The sequence below is a fragment of the Neoarius graeffei genome, chromosome 7 (assembly GCF_027579695.1).
Source record: "Neoarius graeffei isolate fNeoGra1 chromosome 7, fNeoGra1.pri, whole genome shotgun sequence".
Classification (NCBI taxonomy): Eukaryota; Metazoa; Chordata; class Actinopteri; order Siluriformes; family Ariidae; genus Neoarius; species Neoarius graeffei.
This window is the reverse complement of record NC_083575.1, coordinates 30,928,186-30,954,860: the sequence shown is the minus strand read 5'-3', so window position 1 is coordinate 30,954,860 and position 26,675 is coordinate 30,928,186. Positions and strand designations below refer to the sequence as shown.

Below are 26,675 nucleotides of genomic sequence, written 5' to 3'. Positions count from 1 at the left end.
TATGAAATAACATATGGAACATGTATGCGAATTGGGGAATTTTGGGGGGAATTTTAAGCCTTTATTCGTTACATGTACATTAGAGCATAGTGAAATTCTTTATCTGTGTTTAACCATTTAACCCATCTGGTGATGTGAGCACACATACCCAGAGCAATGGGCAGCTGTGCTGTGCCTTGGTCAAGGGCACTTCAGCCCTTCCAGGAAGGGGAAAGTGCTGTTCATTCACTCCCCACACCCACACATTTTTCCTGCTGGGATGATAATTTTATGCACATCATATGGTACACGTACTTCAAGTTCATGCATTGCTACTAGGTCAGAAATGTAGAGGACTGCTTCTGTAGTGGCCACCAGAGATCATATATAGGGAGGATGTCCTTGCATGACAGGGTCAATAGTATGTGACTGGTTTCCATTTCTCACCATGGGATTCTGTTAAAATACCTGGCATGAATCCATTTTTCTCATGTATGTACAATCTAAAGGGTTTAGCGTAATCTGGATTTCCCAGATAAGGAGCACAGGCTACAGTAGGTTTAAAGTGCATATTCTGGACCAATTTCATGTTTTTTTTTTATATGAAAGTATGTCCCTTTACACACTCATCCAGAAGGGTAATTTTGCACAAGGCCATCTGTCTACAGCAGAAAAAAATAAAATAAAACACGTCTGGAAAAATCCCAAGGGAGTCTGGAGCCAGATCCGTGACGTTACCTGCGGAAGCGCCAGCAGGCTGCGTGAGCTTGTACGGTTTCAGTGCACAGTCTGTGTAGACCAAGCCTCCCATTTCTCTCTCATTGTCCGGTCTTTTGGAAAACGATGAGTACTAATCCCATCAAGATTGGTGTTGCTATACCCTCCTACGATACATCTGTTAACCATTTTAATAATTATGCAATAACGTTGAAGAAATTTGCAGAAAACCACCAGGTTGTTTTCTCATAAACAAACCAGCGCTGACATAGGATTCAGAGGGAGGCGTCCCGCAGATGATGTCACGAAAATCAGTGCTTCCCGGGAAATTCAAATGCCAAGTTTTTTCAGAGGTGGACCAATTTGCTTCAAATGGCTTGATTTCAACTGAATTTTTCTGATATTGCGCAAGGTAAAAAAATCGCAGAGAATGCAGAATGTTACAGATATTTGACCAAAGTTTAATATAAAATAGAATTACATTGATCTTGCTCCTGAATTTACCCGTGATATGCACTTTAAGGTGTTCAAATGCAGCTGTGACTTCTTACGTCCCGATTACTGGGACATTCATATGAATGGGGTGTTTGTGAGCTAGATCAGATCATGGTTGGGAGATTTCAACATAAGTGTCTAAGCACGACAATAATTCAACCTGACAAGAGGTGACATAAATGGCCTCTTTGGTGCAAGGTTTAGCTTGCACCAAATCTGTCTATTTCATTAGAAATAATATGACTCAAATACTTCAGATTGTTTAATCAGTTGCAACTTGTCACAATTGTACCTATGGCCATTTTTTTTGCTCATGGTTTTAGCAATGCCTCCACATCCTGCACACAGGCATCCTTGTTAAAGGCCTTGCTAAAAGCAGAGCATCGGTGCAAGTACACAAATTTACTACCTGTGTTCAGTCCTCAAGGTTTTGTTAAAAGCTGAGTGGAAAAATGTTATAGTGAAACCCTTTGCCATCACATCCCATTGTTAATGTTTGCACTTGAAGCAAAAGACAAATCAGTATCTGTTTCCTGGATGAACTAGAATTTAGAGAAATTACACAGAAAAATATGAATTATGTGGCATTTCACTGAGGATGGTAGAAGTATTGGGAAAATTAGGAACATACAGATGTATAGTGTCATTTGCCAAATGTAAATGCAGTACCATCCTGTATTTGCCATTTTTCTTTTTTACCACAAGCCTTGATAGAGGTAAACGTGGACAAAATGAAATGACTCCTTTCTGCAGTAAGGAGTCAGTAATCTATGATGAGCCCTGTTCTGTTTCAGTTGACACAGACTATTGAGCCATATAGGGTCTGTAATCAGATTTTGGAACAACAATCAATGGTGCAGCATTTTTCATTACCCCAGTATCAAAAGCGTCTCTAACCCAGAGAGATTCTTATATATGTGCCAGAAAAGGGAGCGAGTCGTGTGTGTGTGTAAACCTTAGCCAAGGAAGAGGAAGGATTTGTATAGACAGGCCCATACTCTGTGTTATCGAGAGATCAAATCAAATCAAGTTTATTTGTACAGCGCTTTTAACAATAAACATTGTCGCAAAGCAGCTTTACAGAATTTGAACGACTTAAAACATGAGCTAATTTTATCCCTAATCTATCCCCAATGAGCAAGCCTGTGGCGACGGTGGCAAGGAAAAACTCCCTCAGACGACATGAGGAAGAAACCTCGAGAGGAACCAGACTCAAAAGGGAACCCATCCTCATTTGGGCAACAACAGACAGCCTGACTATAATATTAACAGTTTTAACAGATATAACCCTCAACTGTCCTCATGGGGCCGTCCTTCACAGGAGTGGGGCGATAAAACTCCGACCAGACACAGGGCACCAGGATGGATCAAGCAGGTCCGAGGGGCAGAAGAGGCCAGCATCTCAATCCCAGGATCAACATGTAACTCAGAGGGACAGATGGGGGGGGGGGGGAGAAAGAAAACACGTTGTTACGTATGCCCTAAAAATGACAAGTATTAAATCTGTGTGGTAGGCTCGCAGAGACGAGAGTCTTTACATCAGGCATAACACACAATGGCATGTTAATATGGTAAAAAATATATCATGACCTGCTCTGGCTGGATGCTTGATTGGGTGATGGGAGCACACTCCTCAGCAATGATGAGATGCAGATGGGACCCTTAGGGCTGGCCAAGACAATTCAGTTACATTTCACCGGGTCTGGGACATGCGACAGAATGTCTGACGGCCGATTCCCTGCAGGCTACGATAGCCAGTCGAGGTCCCCACCGTCTCCACCAAAAGATTTCCTGTTGACTCCATGTAACTCAGAGGGACAGATTTGGGGTGGGGGGGGAGAGAAAGAAAACACAGGTGGTTAGGTATGCCCAATGTCACCTGAATAAGTAGGAACAGTATACATATTGCACTGAGTACAAGCAGGGACTCCGGCAACTAACTATGACAGCATAACTAAAAGGAGAGAGCCAGAAGGTAACACAGGCATGAGGGAGCCCCGGGACATAAAGCAGCAGCCACTACACCGTCAACAAACTCGAGTGAGCAAGCGAGTGGGGACTGACAGCATCCATACATCCCAGTTTACCAAAACACTCTATGTCTGAGGACCCTCCAGATCTACTCCTTTACCTCATAAACACCATTAACAAAAGGCTTGACTAAACAGATATGTTTTCAGCCTAGACTTAAATGCTGAGACTGTGTCTGATTCCCGAACATTACTTGGAAGGCTGTTCCATAACAGTGGGGCTTTGTAAGAAAAGGCTCTGCCCCCTGATGTAGCCTTCACTATACGAGGTACCAGCAGATAGTCTGCACCTTTTGATCTAAGTAGGCGTGGCGGGTCATAGAGGAGCAGAAGTTCACTCGGGTACTGTGGTGCGAGACCATTTAGTGCTTTAAAGGTCAATAGTAGTATTTTATAATCAATACGAAATTTGATTGGGAGCCAATGCAGTGTGGATAAGACAGGCGTGATGTGGTCATATTTTCTAGTTCTAGTAAGGACTCTTGCTGCGGCATTTTGAACTAACTGGAGCTTGTTTATGCACTTATTGGAACATCCAGACAGTAAGGCATTAGAATAATCCAACCTGGAGGTAACGAAAGCATGGACTAGTTTTTCTGCATCATGCAATGACATTAAATTTCTTATCTTTGCAATATTTCTGAGATGAAAGAAAGCTATCCGGGTGATGTTATCAATGTGAGTTTCGAATGAAAGACTGGGGTCAATAATCACTCCGAGGTCTTTTACTGCTGCACGTGAAGAAACAGAAAGGCCATCCAGAGTCACTGTGTAATCAGAAAACACTTCTAGCTGTATGTGGTCCTAGCACAAGTACTTCAGTCTTGTCAGAGTTAAGCAGAAGGAAATTTATAAGCATCCAGTGTCTAATGTCCTTAACACATTCCTCAATTTTATTAAGCTGGTGTCTCTCATCAGGTTTTGCAGAGACATACAACTGTGTGTCATCAGCATAACAGTGGAAACTAATACAATGTTTACGAATAATATCGCCCAGAGGTAACATATATAGAGAAAAAAGCAGTGGACCCAAGACAGAACCTTGTGGAACACCAAACTTTACCTCGGTACGTCTAGAAATATCACCATTTATATCAACATACTGATAACGATCAGTTAGATAAGACCTGAGCCAGTCTTTTCTTTTTTGGGGGGGCTTTTTCCACTGGATAGGACAGTGCAGAGACAGGAAATGAGCGGGAGAGAGACGGGGAGGGATCGGGAAACGACCCCGGGCCGGAACCAAACCCGGGTCCCCGGATCCACGGCACGGCGCCTCATCCACCCGAGCCACGACGCCCCCATTGAGAGACCTGTCTTTTCATCGGCCAATACTAGAAGTCGATGGGTAATTTTCTGCAACGATAGTCTTCAAAATTCCTATTAGAGAAAATTATGATGAAACAAAAACGAGCAACATTAGTTGCACTGGCAGATCAAAATAAACTCGTGGATGAGTGGGGACCCCAAGCAACACAATAAATCTGCATCCCACGTGCATGTTTCTCCGGTACAACGTGTGCTGTCCCTTATTTCTGAAGTGGGATGTGATTTGCTGCTCAGAACCAATAGCGCACTCCCATTGGCCAGTGCGTGGCATGGCAACCAACCAACCATAGTCCTTGTTTCATACTACAGCCAGGTTCAGAGTGAAATCTCTGAGGCATGTATGATCTCTAATCAGAGTGACCAGAAGCGCCAGTGACCGGCGGTTTTCTTCGGCTACACAGACTATCTGTGCCAGCTACCTGAGCCCAGGAAAAAAACCCTAAAAACTTGCCTTTCAAATTTCAAGCAATTTATATCATCTCCGCTGCCTATAATTTGCTGCAAATCCAATCATTTCACCACGAAATTGTCTTTGATTCAGGTCATGACCGGATGCGATGCCATATTTGTTGATTGATTCTCATGCTCTGATTGGCTGAGCTGGACCACGCAACCACGTCATAGTGTATGTAGTTATGTTACAGAGCCAGGCAGCCTACTAGAGAGGGTAATTGAGAAAGCCAAGCACACACACATCTGGAGGGAAATTTCATACACATTTTACAAGGAAATGGTTAGTAATTTATTAGCTGAGAGTGTACCAGGAGCCACCAGAAGGCATGTAAATTTCAAAATATTCTGGGGGGCATGCCCCCAGACCCCCTTAGCATTAGTGCATTAGCTGCCTACTACTTTTTTCGCCATCTACTTCATATTTTCTGTGTGTAAACATGCTCAATATGTACATGCAAAGGTTAGCTTCTGTGGTTAGGACAGCCATTACCAATTTACTACACCATGCTAATCAGGACTGAGCGTTGAAAACTTGGGCACAAAAACTATATATGCTATAAAAGGGCATACAATTCTTTATTTTCTTGAAATTATTTGAGTTGACTGATTTCTTTTTCAGAAATTCACTACCTAAAACACCTTATTTTAAGAGCTTCTCCCTACTGCTTTTTCATACCAAGATTGCACCACAGGGCTCCAAATTTGCTTCAATATTTTAAATTTTCCCAGGGGAGCATGCTCCTGGACCACCCTAGCAGTTCTTTGTTTGGCCATCAAACACCTTTCTCTCAATTTCTAGATAATACCCTGGGCCCATATGACATCAACACAGAAAAAGGAAAATTTGTAGGTTTGTGAGGAGGGAAAGAAAAAGCCTGTCAGTTTAAACCCAATCTATCAGATTCAACATAGATTGCATCCATGGACCTAGCTAGATCTTTCCAACTTCCAGAAGTTTTATCCAGTTTTATTGTGAGGAGCACTGCTAAATTGTGAAAGAGATGCTTACTGTTGATCAGGCATAAGGAATTGAGGTCCCCCACATTCAAAGGGGTCTTTTCCCTCCTTCTACAAAAAGGGAGTTATCCATTTGTTCCAAAAACTACATCTCATCTCATTATCTCTAGCCACTTTATCCTGTTCTACAGGGTCGCAGGCAAGCTGGAGCCTATCCCAGTTGACTACGGGCGAAAGGTGGGGTACACCCTGGACAAGTCGCCAGGTCATCACAGGGCTGACACATAGACACAGACAACCATTCACACTCATGGTCAATTTAGAGTCACCAGTTAACCTAACCTGCATGTCGTTGGACTGTGGGGGAAACCAGAGCACCCGGAGGAAACCCACGCGGACACAGGGAGAACATGCAAACTCCGCACAGAAAGGCCCTCGCTGGCCACGGGGTTCGAACCCGGACCTTCTTGCTGTGAGGCGACAGCGCTAACCACTACACCACCGCGCCGCCCCCAAAAACTACATAAGCACAATAAATAATCACATTAAACTCATTATCTCTAGCCGCTGTATCCTGTTCTACAGGGTCGCAGGCAAGCTGGAGCCTATCCCAGCTGACTATGGGCGAAAGGCAGGGTACACCCTGGACAAGTCGCCAGATTATTGCAGGGCTGATGCATGGAGACAAACAACCATTCACACTCACATTCACACCTACAGTCAATTTAGAGCCACCAATTAGCCTAACCTACATGTCTTTTGAACTGTGGGGGAAACTGGAGCACCCAGAGGAAACCCACACAGACACAGGGAGAACATGCAAACTCACACAAAGGCCCCCACCGGCCACTGGGCTTGAACCCAGAACCTTCTTGCTGTGAGGCGACAGTGCTAACCACTACACCACCGTGGTTACTCTGTAATACTATTAGTATTCAGTATGTGTGTAATATATGTAGTGTATGCATGCATTTTACCTACACCAACAACTGATACCAGGCAGTACTACAGTCATTATCTCAATGGCATGAGCAGAAGTTCAAGTCAACTTTATTGTCAAATATGCTATACATGCTTGACATACAGCACAGATGAAATTACAGTCCTCTCTGACCCATGGTGCAAACAGGCAATGCAATAAATAAAAAATAGAATAATTGAAATAAACAATACAAACAGTATAGACACTCTAGATAAGAACTAGACAGACTAAACACTCAAATAAAAATAGAATAATTGAAATAAACAACACAAACAGTATAAACACTCGAGATAAGAACTAGACATAGACTAATACTCATAAAAATAGAATAATTGAAAAACACAAACAGTATAAACACTCTAGATAAGAACTAGACATAGATTAAACACTCAAATAAAAATAGAATAATTGAAATAAACAACACAAACAGTATAAACACTCTAGATAAGAACTGGACATAGACTAACACTCAGATAAAAATAGAATAATTGAAATAAACAGTACAAACAGTATAAACACTCTAGATAAGAACTCGACAGACTAAACACTCAAATAAAAATAGAATAATTGAAATAAACAACACTAGATAAGAACTAGACATAGACTAACACTCAGATAAAAATAGAATAATTGAAAAACACAAACAGTATAAACACTCTAGATAAGAACTAGACATAGATTAAACACTCATAAATAAAAATAGAATCTGATCTCATTATCTCTAGCTGCTTTATCCTGTTCTACAGGGTCGCAGGCAAGCTGGAGCCTATCCCAGCTGACTACGGGCGAAAGGCGGGGTACACCCTGGACAAGTCGCCAGGTCATCACAAGGCTGACACATAGACACAGACAACCATTCACACTCACATTCACACCTACGCTCAATTTAGAGTCACCAGTTAACCTAACCTGCATGTATTTGGACTGTGGGGGAAACCGGAGCACCCGGAGGAAACCCACGCGGACAACATGCAAACTCCGCACAGAAAGGCCCTCGCCGGCCACGGGGCTCGAACCCGGACCTTCTTGCTGTGAGGCGACAGCGCTAACCACTACACCACTGTGCCACCCTAAAAATAGAATAATTGAAATAAACAACACAAACAGTATAAACACTCTAGATAAGAACTGGACATAGACTAAACACTCATAAATAAAAATAGAATAATTGAAATAACACTAGATAAGAACTAGACATAGACTAACACTGAGATAAAAAAAAATAGAATAATTGAAATAAACAACACAAACAGTATAAACACTCTAGATAAGAACTAGACATAGACTAACACTGAGATAAAAATAGAATAATTGAAAAACACAAACAGTATAAACACTCTAGATAAGAACTAGACAGATTAAACACTCAAATAAAAATAGAATAATTGAAATAACACAAACAGTATAAACACTCTAGATAAGAACTAGACATAGACTAACACTCATATATATATACACACATACACACATACATACATATTGAAGCAAATAAACATTCAAGGGCACTTGAGGTATAGCAGGTAAACATGAGATAAGCAGAATAAACAAACTAATAGCTATTAAGATGAGGTAGTGCGGAATAATGCAAATGAGCGAGGTAAAGTGAAATGTGCAGTCCCTGAGTTCAGTGTGTTAATGAACGTTGAGAGTGTGTATATTTGATTTTGTTCAGCATTAAAAAAAAAAAAGCTTCTGGTATAGTGGTATAAATGCCACTGTTTTCCAGCCAAATCACAGAATCACGGTTAGATATTTAATGCTGCACAACGTCGATAACAACAACCTCCACTACTACGTGACTCTTAATGTGTTAATCTGGCAAAAGACTGTAAAGGCCTTGTAGCATGCTTCACAGCAGCGAACATGAGTTTAACAGCTAACTCGGAAACGTAATTACACTTCTGCAGTAAAGTGGACGAGGGCGGGGTTTTAGAGATGCACGAGGACCACAATTTTCGTGAAAAGCATGGGAATATAATGGGTATATTTACTTAAACTGTAGTTCACCGATACCGAGTGTGTGATTGTGCCGAAATGCTACCACTGAGCTCTATATAAAATCTGGAGAGCTCAAAGCCTATTCCCCACTGTTCAGACAACTGAAGCCATCTGGCCGCCATCTTACCACTCACATGGCGTGTATTTGGCTTATGTGTTAAACCGTCGTATCTAATCAAATTTGCCCCAAGAAAAGTACACTATATTGCCAAAAGTATTTGCTCACCCATCCAAATTATCAGAATCAGGTGTTCCAATCACTTCCATGGCCACAGGTGTATAAAATCAAGCACCTCGGCATGCAGACTGTTTTTACAGTTTGGAGCTGGCCCCTTCCTCTTTCAACATGACTGTGCACCAGTGCACAAAGCAAGGGCCATAAAGACATGGATGACAGAGTCTGGTGTGGATGAACTTGACTGGCCTGCACAGAGTCCTGACCTCAACCCGATAGAACACCTTTGGGATGAATTAGAGCGGAGACTGAGAGCCAGGCCTTCTCGTCCAACATCAGTATGTGACCTCACAAATGCGCTTCTGGAAGAATGGTCAGAAATTCCCATAAACACACTCCTAAACCTTGTGGACAGCCTTCCCAGAAGAGTTGAAGCTGTTCTAGCTGCAAAGGATGGACTGACGTCATATTGAACCCTATGGATTAGGAATGGGATGTCACTTAAGCTCATATGTGAGTCAAGACAGATGAGCGAATACTTTTTCCAATATAGTGTATCTCCTGACTTGTTTCCCCCTTTCATTACCTCCTCTTATTTTCTCACATTTACCCACATTCCTTACATATCTTCATAGCGCTCCACTATTGTTTTTTTTTCTTTTCCAGTCCAGTCTGATAATTTTTTGAACGACTCTTTTATGACTATTATAATACATAGGACCAAATTACTCAATTCTGATTGGTCAATCAAGGAGGGCTTTTTTCCTTAGCACAGGGCCGTATTTCTGAAATAGCTATTGGCTAGTTCGTTGCTTGGTTACGGTTACAAAAATGAGCAAATTTTGTCAACAAAATGGCTTTTGTAAAGAAGTTCCAATAAAATTTTGTAAACCACTTTCAAAATCCTCGTGTCGTGTCGCGTCGATGTGTCATGATGAAAGACGCTTTAGAAACTGATTCAAACGTGCAAGATTGCACCCTGATTAGTTCAGAAAACGTGAATGACAAATGTTGTGAACTTGAATGGCTTCCGAAGTATGAATTTGGCCCTATATATTATAAACAAGTAATCGTATGGTTCCTTGTAAAATTAAGGATCAATTTCACTCTTGATTCTGAAGTTTTGAAATTTTCAAAACTTCGAAATCACTCGTGAAATTAATCTTTAAAGATATTTTTTTTTTTTGGGCTTTTTGCACCTCTATTGGATAGGACAGTGCAGAGACAGGAAATGAGCGGGAGAGAGAGACGGGAAGGGATCGGGAAATGACCTCAGGCCGGAATCGAACCCGGGTCGCCCGCATTCATGGCATGGCGCCCCAACCACCTGAGCCACGACGCCCCCATGTGAAATTAATCTTTAATTTTACTCTGCCCCATACGATTACCTATCCTAATTATTTCAACTGAGATTATTTCAGTTTTTTCTTATATAGTGTATCTTTCTCTTTCATATATCTCTTCTATCTAACTATCTATTGATTTTATTTTACCAACACAAAGGCTGTACAATACTTCCTTTCTCTTGAGGACAGTTGTCGAAACAGGATTATTTCCTCATGTTATTTGTCATTTTCACTTCATTCTCACAGTCATGTCTTAACAGTATTTACTGGTCACATCATTCATTTTGGGCGGCACGGTGGTGTAGTGGTTAGCGCTGTCGCCTCACAGCAAGAAGGTCCGGGTTCGAGCCCCGGGGCCGGCGAGGGCCTTTCTGTGTGGAGTTTGCATGTTCTCCCCGTGTCCGCGTGGGTTTCCTCCGGGTGCTCCGGTTTCCTCCACAGTCCAAAGACATGCAGGTTAGGTTAACTGGTGACTCTGAATTGACCGTAGGTGTGAATGTGAGTGTGAATGGTTGTCTGTGTCTATGTGTCAGCCCTGTGATGACCTGGCGACTTCTCCAGGGTGTACCCCGCCTTTCACCCGTAGTCAGCTGGGATAGGCTCCAGCGTGCCTGCGACCCTGTAGAGCAGGATAAAGTGGCTAGAGATAATGAGATGAGAATTCATTGTTACAATATTCATGCAGCTTGTGACCAATATGACTAATAAATACTGTTAAGACATGACTGTGAGAATGAAGTGAAAATGGCAAATAACATGAGAAAATAATCCTGTTTTGATAACTGTCTGAAAGAGAAAGGAAGCATTGTACAGCCTTTGTGTTGGAATCATAGATAGATAGAGCGTTGAATATGAAGGGAATAGAATCTCATCTCATCATCTCTAGCCGCTTTATCCTTCTACAGGGTCGCAGGCGAGGTGAAGCCTATCCCAGCTGACTACGGGCGAAAGGCGGGGTACACCCTGGACAAGTCGCCAGGTCATCACAGGGCTGACACATAGACACAGACAACCATTCACACTCACATTCACACCTACGGTCAATTTAGAGCCACCAGTTAACCTAACCTACATGTATTTGGACTGTGGGGGAAACCAGAGCACCCGGAGGAAACCCACGTGGACACGGGGAGAACATGCAAACTTCGCACAGAAAGGCCCTCGCCAGCCACGGGGCTCGAACCTGGACCTTCTTGCTGTGAGGCGACAGCGCTAACCACTACACCACCGTGCCGCCCAGGGAATAGAATGTGTTTTTATTCCATTGAAAAAGTGTCCTGTATGAACAATAGATAGATAGAAAAGGAAGAAGAACTATATGAAAGAGAAAGATACACTGTATAAGAGAAAAAAAACAAAAAGAAATTATAGTAATAAAATAGCCATTCAAAAAAATGGTCTGAGACCGAACTGGAAAAGGGAAAAAAAACTAACAGTGAAAGGGAGCGCTATAAAGATATGTGAGGAATGGGGCGGGGGGGTAAAGGTAATGAAAAGAAAAAAAAAAATCAGGAGATACTTTTCTTGGGGCAAATTTGATTGGATATGATGGTTTAACACACAAGCCAAATACACGCGATGGGAGTGGTAAGATGGCGGCCAGATGGCTTCACTCAGACGAGCCTATGAGCTTTCCAGATTTTATATAGAGCTCAGTGAATGCCACACACACACACACACACCGATTCCGCTTCAGATAGTGAAGCTAATTGTTGTGATGCATCTAATGCGAGGAGCCTGACTTTTAATCCCTCTAAATTTAGTAAGTTCGTTTCATTTGACCTACCTGTCGCACCAAACAAAGCTAATGCCAGTGTACGTCTTTGTGTATAATTACGGTATTTCATTACAGGCAAGATAAATTCAGGTGTGGGGCAGTAGTTACATTTATCAGCATTCATTTTCTTGCCACATAAGCCAAATTCAAATATTAAATTACTGAGCTCTTGCAGTCGATGTGCTTAATAGAAAAAAACATAATTCATGTGAAATCATATAGTAAGGGGGTGTAGTAAAAATATGTACTCAGGGACACAGAATATTGGAGTTGAAATTAAATAATGAACATTATTATTCATACAGGACACTTTTCAATGGAATAAAAACATATGTTCTATTCCCTTCTAGCGGGTTTCATTAATTTGGTTTGACAGCATGCAATATTGGGGCGGCAAGGTGGTGTAGTGGTTAGCGCTGTCGCCTCACAGCAAGAAGGTTCTGGGTTCGAGCCCCAGGGCTGGCGAGGACCTTTCTGTGTGGAGTTTGCATGTTCTCCCCGTGTCCGCGTGGGTTTCCTCCGGGTGCTCCGGTTTCCCCCACAGTCCAAAGACATGCAGGTTAGGTTAACTGGTGACTCTAAATTGACCGTAGGTGTGAATGTGAGTGTGAATGGTTGTCTGTGTCTATGTGTCAGCCCTGTGATGACCTGGCGACTTGTCCAGGGTGTACCCCGCCTTTCGCCCATAGTCAGCTGGGATAGGCTCCAGCTTGCCTGCGACCCTGTAGAAGGATAAAGCGGCTAGAGATAATGAGCTGAGCATGCAATATTGTTATCATATCGCTTATCCTATTTGTATTACGTCATGCTACCCAATGGAGAATGAGCGTTGAATATGGTTTACAATATTGCATGGTTGTCAAGACATGACGTCACACGTCGGAGACGTAAAACATTTGCACTGTAGCTGTGTCCAAAATAACTCACTCATTCACTGCTCCTTACTCACTATCTAGGGAATTCTATCTAGAGGACCAGAATTTCTATCTACCAGTGAGCTCACTGGTAAAATGAAAAAAAAAAAAAAAAACGCGTTCGGACACTACTCCGCCGCGCCGTTATTTATGCCATTATGCAATTAAAATGTACCAGATCAGTCGGCTGGTGGGTTTTCAAAATATATATTATTTACCAGCTGGGAGGTCCGTATCGTGAAATACCATGACCGAGGTTTTGAAAATACTGACCGAGGCCTCAGTATTTTCAAGACCTCGGTCACGGTATTTCACGATACGGACTGACCTTAAGCTGGTAAATCTTCTTCTTCTTTTGGCTGCTCCCGATTAGGGGTCGCCACAGCGGATCTTTCGTCTCCATTGCTCCCTGTCTTCAGCATCCTTCTCTACCACACCTGCCACTTTCATGTCCTCTCTCACCACATCCATGTATCTCCTCTTTGGCCTTCCTCGTTTTCGTGTGCCTGGCAGCTCCAACCTCAACATTCTCCTTCCAGCATGCTCTGCATCTCTTCTCAGGATGTGCCCATACCATCTCAGTCTCATCTCTCTTAGCTTAATTCCCAAGCTCTCCACATGTGCTGTCCCTCTGATGTGCTCGTTCCTTATCCTGTCCAACCTCGTCACTCCCATCGCAAACCTTAACATCCTCAACTCCGCCACCTCCAACTTTGCCTCCTGTCTCTTCGTTAAGGGTACGGTCTCCAATCCATACATCACAGCTGGTCTCACTACTGTCTTGTACATCTTACCTTTCACTTTTCCTGGGACTTTCCTATCACAAAAGACTCCCGAAATCCTTCTCCAACTGCTCCACCCTGCCTGCGCTCTCTTTCTCACCTCACTATTGCAGCCTCCATTTTCCCGCACAGTTGACCCCAGGTACTTGAATTCACCAACTTTCTTTACGTCTACTCCTTGCATCTTCACTACACTCATCCCCATTCTCATTGATGCACATGTATTCTGTTTTGCTACTGCTCACCTTCATTCCTCTTCATTCCAGTGCATACCTCCATCTCTCCAAATCCAACTCAACCTCCTTTCTACTTTCACCACATATCACAATATCATCCACAAACATCATGTTCCATTTAAGCTGGTAAATAATATATTAATTTTTTTCTTTACCAAATTCTAACAGACAATGAGAGCGCCCGAAAGGGAAACCATATTTAGAACAAACCTGCTACTTGGCTTTCTCCTAAAATGTTTTCTTTTGTTTCATCTTCTTCAGGGTAGTAAAACTCGCTTTCGCTGTGAACACTGTCGTTATCGCTATCCATGCTGTAAAATTAACGCTATTATACTGAGAAATGCGAAAATAAATGTTGACAAAAAAATTGCTACTATGTTTGTTGTTGTGAACGAGCGAGTCGCCAAAGGTTCGTAACCAGGGTCCGGATCGTAGGATTCCGGACCGCTCGTGAGCCAATCAGAGTGCACGCTTTGATGGAAACCGGACCGCGAATAAAATAATAAATCCATATTATACTGAGCGTATTTCCCACATTAATAAATACAAAGTAATTTGTGTCTGGGGCGGCACGGTGGTGTAGTGGTTAGCGCTGTCGCCTCACAGCAAGAAGGTCCTGGGTTCGAGCCCCGGGGCCGGCGAGGGCCTTTCTGTGTGGAGTTTGCATGTTCTCCCCGTGTCCGCGTGGGTTTCCTCCGGGTGCTCCGGTTTCCCCCACAGTCCAAAGACATGCAGGTTAGGTTAACTGGTGACTCTAAATTGACCGTAGGTGTGAATGTGAGTGTGAATGGTTGTCTGTGTCTATGTGTCAGCCCTGTGATGACCTGGCGACTTGTCCAGGGTGTACCCCGCCTTTCGCCCGTAGTCAGCTGGGATAGGCTCCAGCTTGCCTGCGACCCTGTAGAAGGATAAAGCGGCTAGAGATAATGAGATGAGATGAGATGAAATTTGTGTCTGCTGCATCTTTCAGTTCTTTTAAATCAAGGCTGAATGCTTTCTTCTTTGCCGCTGCATTTTATTAAATCAAATTTGAGGCTTTTGATTAGTTCCTCACGGCGGCACGGTGGTGTAGTGGTTAGCGCTGTCGCCTCACAGCAAGAAGGTCCGGGTTCGAGCCCCGGGGCCGGCGAGGGCCTTTCTGTGCGGAGTTTGCATGTTGTCCGCGTGGGTTTCCTCCGGGTGCTCCGGTTTCCCCCACAGTCCAAGACATGCAGGTTAGGTTAACTGGTGACTATAAATTGACTGTGAGTGTGAATGGTTGTCTATGTGTCAGCCCTGTGATGACCTGGCGACTTGTCCAGGGTGTACCCCACCTTTCGCCCGTAGTCAGCTGGGATAGGCTCCAGCTTGCCTGCGACCCTGTAGAACAGGATAAAGCAGCTAGAGATGATGAGATTAGTTCCTCACTCTGCACTGTAACTTTTATTCTTGTATTTTATCTGCCTTATTCTGTTTTAGCTCATTTTCTATTCTCTTCCTATTTTTAATTGTGCTTGAATGTCCATTGATGTGTTTCTTCCTCCATCCATTCATCCCCAACACACTACAGTTTTATTGACATTATTGACATTTTCATGCCACAACTTATAAATTTGTCTCGTGCCCATTGTTATAAGGGAAAACAAACTACTGCTATACTCAATCTAAAATGTTTAACAGTCCTTATGAAACAGCTTTTCTTTCAGTACGACCGCAATGCATGATGGTATATATTGCTTGGTTAGTGACCATCAGTTGTACACTACTTTTCATGATGCATTGCGGGATACTATGAGTCCATTATATAGGGTGTAATAATTCTTACTATACATTCAGACAGCACTGCAAAATGGTGAACACACTACATTGTCCGTTAAATAGTGAATAGTGAGTGGTTTCAGACACAGGATGTGACAATTTGTAAACAAACATGGCCATTAGCTTTGCGTCGTTAAATATGGAAGATTTTGAGAGAGTTTTAAAAGAGAAAGACGTGTTGAACACCTGAAAGGAGTGTGTATAATAATAATAATAATAATAATTTATTATTATTATTATTATTATTATTATTGGGCGGCACGGTGGTGTAGTGGTTAGCGCTGTCGCCTCACAGCAAGAAGGTCTGGGTTCGAGCTCCGTGGCCGGCGAGGGCCTTTCTGTGTGGAGTTTGCATGTTCTCCCCGTGTCCGCGTGGGTTTCCTCCGGGTGCTCCGGTTTCCCCCACAGTCCAAAGACATGCAGGTTAGGTTAACTGGTGACTCTAAATTGACCGTAGGTGTGAATGTGAGTGTGAATGGTTGTCTGTGTCTATGTGTCAGCCCTGTGATGACCTGGCGACTTGTCCAGGGTGTACCCCGCCTTTCGCCCGCAGTCAGCTGGGATAGGCTCCAGCTTGCTTGCGACCCTGTAGAACAGGATAAAGCGGCTAGAGATAATGAGATGAGATTATTATTATTATTATTATTGGTTCAGTGTGGGAAAGAAGGAATTTTAAGCAGACTGTCACAGGACAGACAAGTCTGAAATGTTGTCTGTCCTTCCAAATTTCAGTCTGTCCGAATGGTGGGTCAAAGGCCCGGAACTATGCGGCCAGGGGTCTGAAGGGCTTTAGATGCTTGGAGATGGCTTCTCAGCTATTTCCAAGCACATTTTTGTGATCTTCAAAGGCCAAATTACACTACAAATTGAATATAATTTACAAGAAAATGTCAGAAGATTCAAGAACAACATGCTTAAAGTTATACCCAAGAAAACAGTAGCACACACAGGTCAGTTCCATGTCTAGAACTAGAAAAGCACTTGGAGAGCGCAGACCTCCGCCAAGAATCCTTTAAAAAAATCCGGGATCCAGAAGGTGATCCGGATCACCGCCAAAATTTAATGGATTTTTACTTGTGCCCAGTCATACCTCTGGAAAAAAATCTCAGAGCAATCCGTTCATAACTTTTTCCGTAATGTTGCTAACAGACAAACCAACAAACAAACAAACCAACGCTACTGAAAACATAACCTCCTTGGCGGAGGTAAAAAAGTATGGGGGGGGCAAGAATGCTCCAGTTGGTTACACCTTACTAGTCCTCTTATATAGGTACTATAATAACACTCATGAAACATTATGTCAACAATGACTATTTTTTATACTATGTTTATAATAAGTCTGTAAGAAATTTAGTAATTAACAATGCAGCTATTCTTACATAAGAGTTAAAATTGAGTATGTGTATTATGTATGTAACATAATCAAATACTGTCAACCCTAGAACACTAGTTCAGCTGCATTGTGCAATAAAAACAACAGTGAATACTGAGTTTATTATTATTATTATTATTATTATTATTGTCTTATTTAGTGTACCACTCAGGGAGAGGGAGGTGCATGTAAATTTTGGCGGGGCTAGGACCTTTGGTGGCCGAGTTATGAATTTTTAAATCTCCGTGTGCACAAGTGGCTGGAGCCAGTGCTCATGCTAAAGGTTTCCGCGATATACGCTCGCTCCTGACATCGGATTGTTCTGAGCCTGAGCTTGTTTGATAGGTGTTGGGGAGAGGGAGGTGCCTGTAAATTTTGGTGGAGCTAGGACCATCAGTGGTCGTGTTAAAGGTTGGCTCAAGCCAGGGTTCGTGTTAAAGTTTTTTGGGGGCTCCGTGGCAAATAGTGGGCCAAGCCACGGTTGTAGCAGGCCGTGCCTGGGCTGATTCAAAAGGGCTTGGGGAGAGGGATGTCTCTGTAAATTTTGGCCGGGCTAGGACCATTGCTGGCCGAGTTATGAATTTTTAAATTCGTGCCCGCGGAGACCCCCTTTCACAGGCTGTGTTACGACATAATGTATTCGCCCAGTGTAACATTTGGAAGAAAATTAGAAGTAGATTAGACCCATATCTTTTCATGGGCCATCTGGTTTGATGCTTTTGAAATACAGATGGACAAATTCAAATTATCTTTTATCAGCCATCCGGTCCCACGCTTTTGAAATACAGACGGACAAATGCAAAATTACCGGCAAATGTCCGCCAGTCCGGCCTTATTTCCCACATTGTTGGCTGGCTGTTTTTCATGGTATATCAGAAATATTCCATTCAGCTAGCATGATACTGAACTTATCTTTGACTTGTTCAGTATCATGCTAGCTGAATGGAATATATCTAATATACCACTCAATGCCAGCCAATATTACAACCCTGATTCCAAAAAAGTTGGGACAAAGTACAAATTGTAAATAAAAATGGAATGCAATGATGTGGAAGTTTCAAAATTCCATATTTTATTCAGAATAGAACATAGATGACATATCAAATGTTTAAACTGAGAAAATGTATCATTTAAAGAGAAAAATTAGGTGATTTTAAATTTCATGACAACAACACATCTCAAAAAAGTTGGGACAAGGCCATGTTTACCACTGTGAGACATCCCCTTTTCTCTTTACAACAGTCTGTAAACGTCTGGGGACTGAGGAGACAAGTTGCTCAAGTTTAGGGATAGGAATGTTAACCCATTCTTGTCTAATGTAGGATTCTAGTTGCTCAACTGTCTTAGGTCTTTTTTGTCGTATCTTCCGTTTTATGATGCGCCAAATGTTTTCTATGGGTGAAAGATCTGGACTGCAGGCTGGCCAATTCAGTACCCGGACCCTTCTTCTACGCAGCCATGATGCTGTAATTGATGCAGTATGTGGTTTGGCATTGTCATGTTGGAAAATGCAAGGTCTTCCCTGAAAGAGACGTCATCTGGATGGGAGCATATGTTGCTCTAGAACCTGGATATATCTTTCAGCATTGATGGTGTCTTTCCAGATGTGTAAGCTGCCCATGCCACACGCACTAATGCAACCCCATACCATCAGAGATGCAGGCTTCTGAACTGAGCGCTGATAACAACTTGGGTGGTCCTTCTCCTCTTTAGTCCCAATGACACTGCGTCCCTGATTTCCATAAAGAACTTCAAATTTTGATTCGTCTGACCACAGAACAGTTTTCCACTTTGCCACAGTCAATTTTAAATGAGCCTTGGCCCAGAGAAGACGTCTGCGCTTCTGGATCGTGTTTAGATACGGCTTCTTCTTTGAACTATAGAGTTTAAGCTGGCAACGGCGGATGGCACGGTGAATTGTGTTCACAGATAATGTTCTCTGGAAATATTCCTGAGCCCATTTTGTGATTTCCACTACAGAAGCATGCCTGTATGTGATGCAGTGCCGTCTAAGGGCCCGAAGATCACGGGCACCCAGTATGGTTTTCCGGCCTTGACCCTTATGCACAGAGATTCTTCCAGATTCTCTGAATCTTTTGATGATATTATGCACTGTAGATGATGATATGTTCAAACTCTTTGCAATTTTACACTGTCGAACTCCTTTCTGATATTGCTCCACTATTTGTCAGCGCAGAATTAGGGGGATTGGTGATCCTCTTCCCATCTTTACTTCTGAGAGCCGCTGCCACTCCAAGAGGCTCTTTTTATACCCAGTCATGTTAATGACCTATTGCCAATTGACCTAATGAGTTGCAATTTGGTCCTCCAGCTGTTCCTTTTTTGTACCTTTAACTTTTCCAGCCTCTTATTGCCCCTGTCCCAACTTTTTTGAGATGTGTTGCTGTCATGAAATTTCAAATGAGCCAATATTTGGCATGAAATTTCAAAATGTCTCACTTTCGACATTTGATATGTTGTCTATGTTCTATTGTGAATACAATATCAGTTTTTGAGATTTGTAAATTATTGCATTCAGTTTTTATTTACAATTTGTACTCTGTCCCAACTTTTTTGGAATTGGGGTTGTATTTAATGATCTCAAAGCATAGACTTTCAGCTTTAATTTGAGGGTATTTACATCCAATCCAAGTGAATGGTGCACATTTTTTTTGTGGTGCTTGACAGTTTGTGAACCTTTTAGAATTTTCTCTATTTCTGCATAAATAAAACCTAAAACATCATTGGATTTTCGCACAAATCCTAAAATGATAGAGTCCATTTTAAACAAATGAGATGATAAATTCAATTTGGTAATTTATTTATTGAGGAAAATGATCCAATATTACATATCTGGGAGTGGCAAAACGTACATGAACTGCAAGGATTAGCAGTTAATTTAAAGATGAAATTAGGGTCAGGTGTTTTCAATCAATGGGATGACAAGCAGGTGTGAGTGCTAAGTCTGATCTGCGGAACACATATTTGTGGAATGTGTTTGTTAACATATTCAAATAGCATATTTGTTCATGGCATGAACAAAGGAGATTTCTGAAGACCTCAGAAAAAAGTTGTTGATACTCATCAACCAATCTGATTGAATGTGTGTGTGGGGGGGCACAGCACAGCATCCCAGTTTACTAAAATACTCTACGCCCATGAACCTTCCAGATCTGCCCCTTTACCTAATAAAAAGCTATTAACAAAAAGCTTGACTAAGCAAATATGTTTTCAGCCTATATTTAAACACAGACTGTTTGAGTTCCAAACACTTACTGGAAAGCTGTTCCATAACAGTGAGGCTTTGTAAGAGAAGGTTCTACCCCCTGCTGTAGCCTTCACTATTCAAGGTACTAACAAAGAGCCTGCATCATATTATCTAAATAGGCATGGCAGATCATAAAAGACCAGAAGTTCTTTGTTGGTCAACAGTAGTATTTTACAATCATTGTGAAATTTGATTGGGAGCCAGTGCTGTGTGGCTAAGATGGGGTGATTTGGTAATATCGTCTGCTTCTAGTAAGATCTAGAATGCTGCTGCATTCTGGACTAACTGGAGCTTGGTACAATGCACCTATTGGCACATCCAGACAGTAAGGTGGTACCTTACCGAGTGGTAACAAAAGCATGAACTAGTTTTTCTCTCTCATGTAATGATACATTTTTTAACTTAGCCTTATTTCATCTCAGAAATATGGCTATCTTAGTAATATTATCTACATGAACTTCAAATGACAGACTAGAGTTGATAATCACAGCAAGTTTTTTTTGTTTGTTTGTTTGTTTTTTTACTGCTGCACATGATGAAACAAAAGGGCCATCCAGAGTTATTATGTAATCAGAAAGCTTACTTATGCAGTGTTTGCTTGTGGTCTGAGTACAATTACTACTGTCTTGTCAGAATTAAAATTGAACAAAACCCAAAAAATGAACTCCTTTATACGTACTGACAGATAATATCCATACAAAACGTGTTCGAGTGTTCACTTGTTCATATTTGTACCTGTATACTGTGTATGGATTGTTTTCCTTTTAAAATAAAATGTTCCTGGGCGCTGATATCTTACTTTCTCCGAGGTTCAAATATCATCAGGTTATCTCAGGTTGTGATGTCACTTACCCACCACATGACTTACCCGTACTCAGGCTGAGATCTAGTGGATATACTGTATATCACTTCTAAATTATTGTAAACAGCTCTAAAGATGTCTGAGTGTCAAGCATTTGGCTGTAAAAATAAGCCTGATCATTGAAGCAGTGGACACACACACAAAAAAAGTAAACAGTGAGTACATACATACCAAGCCTTTCGGAGCCTTTTGCTGCCTATTAACACACCTTCATTGGCTGCTCACAGTGTTGTTGTTGTTGTTGTTGTTGTTGTTGTTGTTGTTGTTGTTTTCTCAAGTAATTAAAAAATGTATTTGTATTTTTATGTGTCATGCATAAAATTCACTGAGAAAAGCAAGCTTTTCAGACTGCAAGAATTGCATTTGCTATGACAACGGAATTTTTTTACTCGTATCTGTGTCAGTACTGGGCATGCTTCATCTAGCCGAGTTAGATTTAGTCAAAGTCTGTTGATTCGTGGATTTTGTTGCCAGTAAAAATCACACCGTTACAGAAAATTTCTGATTAGATTTTTAGACTTGGACGCCTTTGTCGTATATACATTACAGCACAGTGAAGTTCTTTCTTTTCCATCTGAAGCAGTGAACACACAGACAGACAGAGAGCAATGGTGCCCAAGAATTTTTTTTTTTAGAATTAGAAGCCTTTATTTGATAGCTATGTGTTACTAAGGTAAACGGCTTATTAGTGATCCAGTTATGTCACAGGCAGATATCTGATTTCAGTGTAAATGGCTGCGTCCAGGTAAGCCCATTTTTAGTAATATAACTTTTAAAATAGATAAATTGTTATAAAGTTCTATTTTCAATTTGTGTGTGTGACTTTCTGTGATTTGGCAAACGGTGTTTATTTTTGGGTTTTGTTTGACTTTAACTGGTTTGGTTTATTTGGTCTCAACTTTAGTTTTACCAGCATACCTGACCTTGTGAATGGTTTTATTGGTTTTTGGTTAATGGTGTTAATGGTATTAACAATTTTTAAAAATCTGCATAAATGCAAATGCAAGTGAATAACAATTACAACTTTCTCACTGTACTGATGTAATGTTTACGTGGCATGTCTTACGTCTGTCTGGTCACACACCCTTCTTTTATTTCCTGAGAGTCGCTGCAGCCTACACCCTTCCAAAGCCACAGGTGATGCAGTACTATTGTCAATTGACGATAGTTAAGGGGCACAATAGGATGATGGCATATTGCACACAATCTCACAACCCTCGAGATTATTTTAGATGGCAAGTAATCAAAGCTACCACAAAAGCTAATTAATAAATTATTATTGGATATGTGCAGATAACAAGAAGAAAATATTTATGGGAAACCAAAAGGTTGAGTGTATTAGTACTTACAACAGCCACATGTTTTTAGAATCTGATCATTTGTTTTAAAAATATAAATGGGGTTGACTAATCCTCTGAAATCTGTGGGTTGTTTAGCAATGAATGCAATGACAGAAGAGGACTACAAAGAAACTTACTGGCCAAGGCTGGAAAAAGCAGTTGAACAGCTGCTGACTCAAAGCCCAGCGGAATACACTTCTCTATCCTATGAACAGATGTACAGGTTAGTGAATTTTAGCACTACAGTCAAAATCCTCCATTTACAACATTAAAATTCATATGAAAAATCTCAAGGATCAGGGGCCTCATTTATATGTGGAATGTGTGGTGGAATTTATCAGTCATTCTCATTGACAAGGAAAGCTTCATGGTGACCCCTTATTCACTGATTGGAGTGGTCGTCTAATAATGTCAGAAAAGCCATTGTGGCATTGACGACTCATCGGTCAGTATAACTATAACTATACAGTATACAGTTATACTGTAGATTTGTGCTATTATGTTTCCTGTGTGAGTCATGATTTACATTTAGCTGTAATTGCCCACATATCCATGGGGTTGCCATTACTGTCTCTAAAATATTGCATACAGCTCTAAACATGGGTCAAAGCTTCTTTTATTATAGGGCAAGTACAACCTCAAATCAGAAGAATCTGGGATGGGATTGGAAAATGCATTAAAAAAAAAGGAAGCAGTGATTTCTAAATTTACTTTGACTTGAATTTCATTGCAGACAGTATGAACCCAAGATATTTCATGCTTTGTCTTGTCAACTTAATTTTATTTGTTAATATACATTCATCTCATCTCATCTAATTATCTCTAGCCGCTTTATCCTGTTCTACAGGGTCGCAGGCAAGCTGGAGCCTATCCCAGCTGACTACGGGCGAAAGGCGGGGTACACCCTGGACAAGTCGCCAGGTCATCACAGGGCTGACACATAGACACAGACAACCATTCACACTCACATTCACAACTACGGTCAAATTTTAGAGTCACCAGTTAACCTAACCTGCATGTCTTTGGACTGTGGGGGAAACCGGAGCACCCGGAGGAAACCCACGCGGACACGGGGAGAACATGCAAACTCCGCACAGAAAGGTCCTTGCCGGCCACGGGGCTCAAACCCGGACCTTCTTGCTGTGAGGCGACCGCGCTAACCACTACACCACCGTGCCGCCCTAATATACATTCATTACTGCATTTTAGACCTGAAACACATTCCAACACAAAGTTGGGACAGGGCAATTTAGGGCTAGTAATGAGGTGAAACAATTAGATAATGATGTGATTTTGAAACAGGTGATATCTGCAGGTCACTGTAATCATGATTTGGCACAAAAGCAGTATCCAGTAAAGACCTAGTTTTTGATGAGCAAATAAAAAGGCTAAGGAGCTCCAGTTTGTCAACAAATGTGTGAGAAAATTATTGAAATGTTTAAAACCAATGTTCCTCAAAGAAAGACACTAAAGGATTTGGATAGTTCACCCTCTCTGGTGCATAATATCATTAAATAATTCAAGGACTCTGGAGGAATTCTGATGTGTAAAGGGCAAGAATGTAAGCCTAACCCGTGATCTTCGATCCCTCAGACGGCACTGCATCAAGAACCATCTTGCATCTATAACTAATATAACCACATGGGCTTGGGGTTATTTTGGCAAACCTCTGTCAAGCACTACAACATGGAGTTACATCCACAAATACCAGTTAAATCTTTATTGTGCACAAAGGAAGCCTTATGTTAACTGTTTCCAGAAGCACTGTCAACTTCTCTGTACTTGGAGGCATCTGAGATGGGCCATCAAACAGTGGAAATGTGTATTGTAGTCAGATGAATCACTATTTTTGATATTTTTTGTAAGAAATGGATGCTGTTTGTTCTGGACCAAATACAAAAAGGACCATCCAGACTTTTTCCAGCAATAAGTCCAAAAGCCAGGGTCTATCATGGTATGGGGTTGTGTCAGTGCCCTTGGCAAAGGTAACTTACACTTCTGTGATGGAGCATTGATGCAGAAACGTGCACTGAGATATTGGAGCAACATACGCTGCCTTCAAGATGACATCATATCCAGGGATATTTCAACAAGACAATGCAAAACCATATGTAAAACCAGTGCAACAGAATTACTGAAGATACCATTTTAGCTGTGACCCACCTTATCAATAAGCACTTGGAGGATTCTAGCTCATTTGCATGTCAGCTTTTAATACGTTGCAGCCACATCTTTTAATTAGCAGATTAAATGATTTTGATGTTCATCCTTTTATTATTAAATGGTACTTTTCGTTTTTAACAAATCGCAGACAGCGGGTCAGTGTTAATGGAACTTTATCTGAAACTAAAACTCCGAGCACAGGTGCACTACAGGGATGCATGAGTTCACCGGTTCTGTTCACTCTGTACACAGATGCGTGTAGAAATTTTTATACAAACAATCACATCATTAAGTTCTCAGACGACACTGCAATTTTATCACTGTTGAAAAAGAATCATGATATATCTGACTGCTTTCTGGAAATTCAGAGGTTTGTTGAGTGGTGCGATGATAACCACCTCATTCTGAATGTGAATAAGATGGAAGAAATGGTGTTCGACCCTCGAGGAGTGGGTGACCACAGGCCCGTGGTCATCCACAATCAAGCCATTGCCCAGGTGCAGTCATACAAATATCTGGGTGTCTTTATTGACAACGCACTCACCTGGAGCACATATGTCGACGTTGCAGACTACAGCAACGGTTGCATTTTCTTCGTCGCCTGAGAATTCATGGTGTTGATCAAAGATTTATGTTTATTTTTTTTTATATTCATGGTGTTGATCAAAGATTTATGTTTATTTTTTTTTATAAGGCAGTCTTAGAAAGTCTGATCAGGTATAGTATCACAGCTTGGTTTGGTAACCTCTCTGTGCAGCTAAAGAACAAACTACTTCGGCTAATTCATGCTGCTGGAAAAATTATTGGCGTTAAAGAGCACTTCTCCATTCAGAGTATTTATGAACAGGCCACTCTGCAACAAGCAAATAAGATTATCTGCGATCCATCACACATCATGCATGGCGAGTATGAGCTGATACCATCTGGTAGAAGGTTTAGAATTCCTCACTGCAGACTGAACAGATTTAAAAACTCGTTTGTTCCTGTGTCAGTTAAGCTGGTAAACAAGGTCAGATAAGACCAGAGCACAGATGACTTGTGGTTGTTTGTTTTGCACAGGTTAGTATTTTTACTTATTAGAATTTTAGCATTTTATTACACCTATTAGGTGTTATTTATTCATTCTCTTATTTATTTATTTATTTATTTATTTATTTATTTAATTCACAATGTTTTCTTGCACTTTTAGGCACCTTGTATGATATGGATGCGCATATCTATTGTATGTTTGTTATTGTGTTGTATTGTATGTTCTGTGTTGTGGCTGCAGCATGGGCGAATGGCCCAGAACAAATTTCTCACTTTGTGAGACAATAAAGTTAATCTTGAATCATATTCTGCACACATTACAAAGGCATGACTGTGGAAGAAGAGGGTGCCTGTCCCCTCTGTCCCTAATAAAGAATGTGTGGTGAATTTTGAAATGAATAATGCCACAATGATGACCCTGTACTGTTGCACACCTTAAGACCTGTTTGCAGAAAGAATGGGACAAAATGACACCTGAAACACTTCATCACTTGGTGTCTTCAGTCCCTAAACATCTTTCAGATGTTATTAGAAGGAATGGGAAAAAGTGTTGTTTTATTGTCCCAATTTTTTTTGAAATGTGTTGCAGGAATCAAAATTGAAATAAGTGTTTATTTTGAAGAAACAATAAAATTTATGAGGTAAAACATCAAATATGTTGTCGTATTTTTTGA

General features: G+C 41.4%; 1 protein-coding gene across 1 annotated transcript in view; it reads left to right on the top strand.

Moving 5' to 3' along the window:
- The first annotated feature begins 12,147 nt into the window (after positions 1–12,147).
- The window catches only part of cacul1 (CDK2 associated cullin domain 1), a 41,144-nt gene continuing 26,616 nt past the window's right edge, over positions 12,148–26,675 (top strand). Inside the window, exons 1-2 of the mRNA XM_060924638.1 lie at positions 12,148–12,223; positions 22,906–23,032. Coding sequence (XP_060780621.1) covers positions 22,908–23,032 — 125 coding nt within the window. The 5' untranslated portion in view covers positions 12,148–12,223; positions 22,906–22,907. The remainder of the gene's footprint in view (positions 12,224–22,905; positions 23,033–26,675) is intronic.